Source organism: Peromyscus eremicus, chromosome 8b, assembly GCF_949786415.1.
Source record: "Peromyscus eremicus chromosome 8b, PerEre_H2_v1, whole genome shotgun sequence".
NCBI lineage: Eukaryota > Metazoa > Chordata > Mammalia > Rodentia > Cricetidae > Peromyscus > Peromyscus eremicus.
In genome coordinates this window covers 38,355,154-38,361,446 of record NC_081424.1, presented here as the reverse complement: position 1 = coordinate 38,361,446, position 6,293 = coordinate 38,355,154, and the positions used below count along the sequence as shown (strand labels likewise).

General features: G+C 51.7%; 1 protein-coding gene across 1 annotated transcript; it reads left to right on the top strand.

Moving 5' to 3' along the window:
- Nucleotides 1–3,001: 3,001 nt before the first annotated feature.
- Nucleotides 3,002–4,593, top strand: Cited2 (Cbp/p300 interacting transactivator with Glu/Asp rich carboxy-terminal domain 2). The gene is made up of 2 exons (XM_059273054.1): nucleotides 3,002–3,229; nucleotides 3,734–4,593. The coding sequence occupies exon 2, from the start codon at nucleotides 3,742–3,744 to the stop codon at nucleotides 4,561–4,563; it is 822 nt and encodes a 273-aa protein (XP_059129037.1). The 5' UTR covers nucleotides 3,002–3,229; nucleotides 3,734–3,741; the 3' UTR covers nucleotides 4,564–4,593.
- The last annotated feature ends 1,700 nt before the right edge of the window (nucleotides 4,594–6,293 follow it).

Below are 6,293 nucleotides of genomic sequence, written 5' to 3'. Positions count from 1 at the left end.
AACCTGCCAAAAGATACAAGACGGACGGGACCAATCTTGCCAACTCTTGATTTTGGACTAGTATGTGTCAGACAATCGTTTTTTTTTGTTGCTTAAGCATGGTGTTCTGTTATGTCAGTTCTAGAAAACTAACACAACGGTCTAGTGCTGACAGACTCAGAGACAGGCCACGCCTCCCCAGGTTCCCAGGAGAAACTCAGGGAACTTCCTGTGTTCCTGGATAACTACAGTTTCGCCCTCCCTGGACACCCTGTTGCTGGTCTTTCTTTCTCAAACCATGCTCCACGATATTACCTCCTAGGTTCATAAGCTATCATCCGCTCCGCCATGTCTCTGGGACCCAGTCAGAATGCTCAGCCTGGAAACACAGGCCCAACTGCAACACCCATCTCCAGTTTGTTTCTCATTGGCTGGTGTGGTCAAACTTTTACTCATCCCGAGGCCTTAACTAGTTTACCATGTCCACTGGGAAGCCTCCCCATGCCCTTGAGACAGGCTACGGAATCCCTGTGTGCTCTGGGATGGGGGGCGGGGGAGCAGGAGGGTCGGGGGTGGGGGTGGGGATGTGTAGCCAAGGCCTGGTTATCTGGGGTCTCCTTCTAACTATGAGTTCCTGTCTTGTTTACATCTCAGGGTACTAAGAAGTGCCTGGCGCGTGGAGAACGTGCATTGGGAGATTAAATGAGCAATGTATCCTGCATCCCATCCAGCTGGACCCAGACGTATTTATTTTTCCTTTTAGCGGTGGGGGATGGGCAGGTAACCTTTCCAGGGATTGCCCAACAGTCTGTAGAAACGCTGGAGCTGCATGGTGGGGTACCTTCCCTTATTGGTTGCAGGAGGAATTTAGAGTAGACATTCAAAAGCTGTTCCTTGTGTCGCAAGACACTGCACAATAAGGAAGAGAAAAGTAAACAATCTATTAAAAAAAATTACCTTGGCGTGGCCGATATTTTTGAATGTAGTTTTTTATTTTTATTTTATTTTATTTTATTTATTTATTTTTTGATAGAAAGTGTCCCTTCTGATCCCCTCTAAACCTTGATTTTTCAACTTCATGTTCATGACCTATAGGCGAAATTAGGAGGTGGACAAAATAGGGGAATTGTTATAACTGAAAGCCATATCTCTTGCTCACTTCTCCAAAAAGTAAAACATTCTTGAGGTTTCAAAATCATTTGCATACAGGGTTATAAATGCTGGATAGCCTGGAAAAGGGGTGGAGAAGAAGAGAGAGGCCTTTGTTGTTTGGGATATTTGAATAGGACCAACTTGAGGAAGACAGGAGTAAAGCCAAAAAAAAAAAGAAAAGAAAAGAAAAAGAAAAAAGAAAGAAAGAAAGAAAGAAAGAAAAATTACTGAATGAGGCAGGCAATGTATCAGAATTTCCAATTCTCAAGAAAAATAGCCTTAAAAAAAAAAAAGAAGAAGTCTGGAGCTAGAAGGGAGAAAAAACGGGGTGCGGGGAGGGGTGCTGGCTCTTTACAGCAGGAAGTCTTCCATGGACATCAAGTTATGAAGAAACAACTGTACACAGAAGTCCTTATTCGGAGCGCTAAACTCGATTTCACCACTTAAAGAGAGATACACGCTCCGAGCAGCCTCATCCTGGCGTTAGGGAGACAACTAGCCCAGCAAAGGAGCTCCGACTGGGTAGTGGCCCCGGCCAGTGTTAGGGGTTTTATTTGCAAGTCAATGAGCCAAATGGGCAACCCGGCTGGTTGTGCTGCGTTCTGCAGGCAAGGTTATTATTATCACCGCCTATTGCTCCACTGAACAATTTCACTGAAAAGGAAGAGTCCTAGCAGTGTATGCGCGCACCGTGCCATGCAGGACGTGCCGCTACGTGCCCACCTCCAAAACGACTTTATTTACAAAGCGATTACCAAGCTATCTATCTGTTTTCCTTTTGCAGCAGCAGCAGCAGCAGCAGCAGCAGCCTTACTCAGCCCACGAATTTCTTAATTACAAACCCATTTGCTTCTAAATCAACCCCAAACCGTCAGGCAGAGCCCGGAGGGAGGCTGTGCAAGTTTGCACACACCCCCACCTCCTGGATCAAGGGCAACAGCAGAAGCAAGTAACTGTGTATGTGCAAAAAGGTGGATCTGGGGACGAGGATCGCTGAGTTTGTTTACAGAGCAGGGACGCCTCAGCTCGGATGCCAAAGCTACCAAGAGCTGCAAACGCAAACTTAGCAGAAGCACACGTACTCCGAGACAACGTGGAGTAGACAAGAAAGAGTGGAGCGGATTCCCCCCGAACGCGGGAACGGAGCCGACCGGGCCTGTGTGCGCGCTCCGTCCACCTGCAGCCGCAGCCGCTCCCCGCCCCCAGCCCCTGTCCTTGAAGAGTGGAGGCGAGGGAAATGCAGCCACACGCAGAAAATATCTCGGTTAGGTTTACACGCTGCCCGTGTAAAAACACAAAGGCGCGGCTGCTCAGGAAAGCGCGCTCAGAGGACAGGGCAGGCTCGGTCCTTTAAAAGCCTAACTCGGAAAAGCACAGCCATTCTTCGCAGGTTGGGGAGGCTTTTGCACCCAAGAAAACTCTGCAGGGCGGGGAGGCTGAACGAACCCCCTTTTCCTGTAGAGGGCAGGGCAGATCACTAGGTGAACCGGGCGAGCGAGCTGGGGGGGTGGGGAGATCTGGCCAGAGGGAGGCGGAGAGTGCTCTTTGCTCCTCTCCTGTAGGTGCTTCCTTTGCACTGGGTGGCCGAGAGGCTTAGCTCCTTGCCCCGGAGGTGGCAGGCACAACCCTCGCATTTTGGGGGGCCAGAAAGACATCCACAGTCCCGGAGAAGTTCAGGGCGGCGCCGGGGCGCGCAGCCTCTGCGCACGTGCCGCGCGGACCCGCGGCCGCGGCTCGGGGGGACCCGATCCAGGGCGCTCGAGTTCCGGAAATCCGCATCTTCCCACTCGCCGCTGGAGAGGCTCTCGCTCCGCCCTTCCTGAGATCTTTATATTAACTGTGGCCAAAGCCCTAAGAAACACAGCTCATTGTTGGCAGCTGCCGGGCGGTCCTGCAGAGCGGCGAGGGCAGCAGCGGAGGGAAAAGAAAAGGGAACGGCTCGCAATCTGCCCCAGCGGCTGCTGCAAGACCTCGGCGCCAACCCCGCACGAGCGAGCGCCTCACAGCCCCTCGGCCGCCGCTCTATGTGCTGCTGAGCCGGTCCTGGACCCGACGAGCCCGCCTTCGGTGTTCCGAGCAGAAATCGCCAAGACGGAAGGTGAGCGCGGCGGGCGAAGCTGGCCAGGGCTGCTGCCAGCCTCGTCCTCCGAGGGCAGGGCTAGCCCCGGGGACGAGCGTGAGGCGGAGCTGGGGAATAACAACAGGATGTGCAACCACAGGGTGAGGAGGGCTGATTGAATGCCTGAAGTTCGCGGCCGGGCTCCGGGGCACTTCCTTTATTAGGCCACTTCGGAGAACCTAGGGGGGTGTGGGCTCCGGTCGCCCCCCCCCTCCCCCTCCGCTCCCGGATCGCTGGGGAAGGGGCCCGATCGCGCAGCGCCAGGCTGTGCGGGTCCGGCGGGCGGCAGGTCTGCCGAGGTGGCGAGCTCGGGTGCACGGACTCTGCCGGTGGGTTCCCTCCCCGGGTGGTGGTGGTGGTGGTGGTGTGGTGGTGGTCTGCTGCTTGACGTGCGCGCGGGTCCAGGGGCGACAGAAGTGGGGTGCTCTCTGGTGGGCGACACGTGTGGCGCGGGTCTCAAGCGTCTGCCCGTTTCGCTTTCAGGACTGGAAATGGCAGACCATATGATGGCCATGAACCACGGGCGCTTCCCCGACGGCACCAACGGGCTGCACCACCACCCTGCCCACCGCATGGGCATGGGGCAGTTCCCGAGCCCACATCACCACCAGCAGCAGCAGCCCCAGCACGCCTTCAACGCCCTCATGGGCGAGCACATACACTACGGCGCGGGCAACATGAATGCCACGAGCGGCATCAGGCACGCCATGGGGCCGGGGACTGTGAACGGGGGGCACCCCCCGAGCGCTCTGGCCCCCGCCGCCAGGTTCAACAACTCCCAGTTCATGGGCCCCCCGGTGGCCAGCCAGGGAGGCTCCCTGCCGGCCAGCATGCAGCTGCAGAAGCTCAACAACCAGTATTTCAACCATCACCCCTACCCCCACAACCACTACATGCCGGATTTGCACCCCGCTGCAGGCCACCAGATGAACGGGACAAACCAGCACTTCCGAGATTGCAACCCCAAGCACAGCGGCGGCAGCAGCAGCACCCCTGGCGGCGCGGGCGGCAGCGGCACCCCCGGCGGCTCCGGCGGCACCTCGGGCGGCGCTGGCGGCAGCGGCGCGGGCAGCAGCAGCGGCGGCGGCGGTGGCAACACCATGCCCGCCTCGGTGGCTCACGTCCCCGGGGCAATGCTGCCGCCCAATGTCATAGACACTGATTTCATCGACGAGGAAGTGCTTATGTCCTTGGTGATAGAAATGGGTTTGGACCGCATCAAGGAGCTGCCCGAACTCTGGCTCGGCCAAAACGAGTTTGATTTTATGACGGACTTCGTGTGCAAACAGCAGCCCAGCAGAGTCAGCTGTTGACTGGGTTAACCTCGGCGGCGGCGGCGGCGGCGGCGGAGGCGGCGGGCGAAAGAAATCACCCTCCCCAACCCCCACCCCCAACTTCTTCGGTGTGAATTAAAAAAAAAACAAAACAAAAAAAAACAAAAAACAAAAAAAACATTCCCTTAGACGCAGTATCTCACTTTTCAGATCCTGAAAGGTTTGAGAACCTGGAAAAAAAAAAAAGTAAACTATAAACTTGTACAAATTGGTTAAAAAAAAAAAGATTGCTGCCACTTTTTTTCCTGTTCTTGTTTTTACACCTCCCTTATGTAGTTGAAATATCTAGCTAACTTGGTCTTTTTTGTTGTTTGTTTTTACTTATTTCCTCACTTTCTCCAGTGCTCAACTGTTAGATATTAATCTTGGCAAACTGCTTAATCTTGTGGATTTTGTAGATGGTTTCAAATGACTGCGCTGCATTCAGATTTATGAGTGAAAGGAAAAATTGCATTCGTTGGCTGCATGAACTTTGAAGGGCAGATATTACCACTGCACAAGCTGCCATCTCGCTTCATTTTTTTTTTTTAACTATGCATTTGAGTACAGACTTAAGTTTTCAAATATGCTAAACTGGAAGAGTAAACAGATGTGGGCCAAACTGTTCCGGATCAGGAAAAGTCATACCGTTCACTTTAAAGTTGGCTGTCTCCCCTCCCCCATATGTACAGACAATAATAGGGTGTGGAATGTCGTCAGTGGCAAACATTTCACAGATTTTTATTTTGTTTCTGTCTTCAACATTTTTGACACTGTGCTAATAGTTATATTCAGTACATGAAAAGATACTACTGTGTTGAAAGCTTTTTAGGAAATTTTGACAGTATTTTTGTACAAAACATTTTTTTGAAAAAATACTTGTTAATTTATTCTATTTTAATTTGCCAATGTCAATAAAAAGTTAAGAAATAACTTGTTTTCTAGAAGTCAGTCATTGGAGGGGGGTGCCCTTAGGTTGGACTTGTTATTGATTGAGAGTAAGCTTTCTAAAGGATAAGTTACAGGACACTAAAACAGGTCACGGTGAGCTTAAGGGGGAGCAGGATTTAAGTTAATTGGCAAATGCTGCATTGTTACATTTGTAGCATGCCTCTTGGTGTGGCTTAATCAAAGGCTGAGAAGTTGTCAAAGTGCGTTTTTGTTGTTTCTTAACTACATCCAATTCTAGTGAACCTTGGCTGGGAAGGCTTGCGATATTAAACATTATATCTTTCTCACTGGGTGGGAGTGAGGGGGAACCAAGCGTTTCTGATTCGACTTCTCAAAAGGAGGTGGACTAGAATAATATACTGAGTGATTGATGGGGGCGGCATTAAATATAAATCCACCTTTATTTCTAGTGATGAATTTTATTTCTGAGCAAAGGTGCTGAGCATAGACACGGTTTCCAACCTAATCTCAAGTAGCTTCTGACTGGGTTACAGTTCTGAGTGGAAGGGGGATGGGGGGAGGCGGGGGCGGAACCTACCTTGAGGCTTCCTATACTATTTAAATTTCACTCAGAGGTTGATTCAAAGGTCAAATTACAACCTTCCTAACGTGTACCCTCCCAAGCATGCCCCATTTCCCAGAGTTCTGAGCTGCTGCTGTCCCGGGCATTAGGTGCCCAGCACCTCAGTATAAAATGATTGTAACAAGCAGGCCATCCCCACATTCAGTGGGTGTCAAGGGCCGCCTTACATAATCAAGCAGAAGTTCAAGTGTCAAAA

What these genes read in the sequence shown, in the direction of transcription:
- Cited2 (XM_059273054.1), top strand. Translation starts at nt 3,742, where the DNA reads ATGGCAGACCATATGATGGCCATGAACCACGGGCGCTTCCCCGACGGC.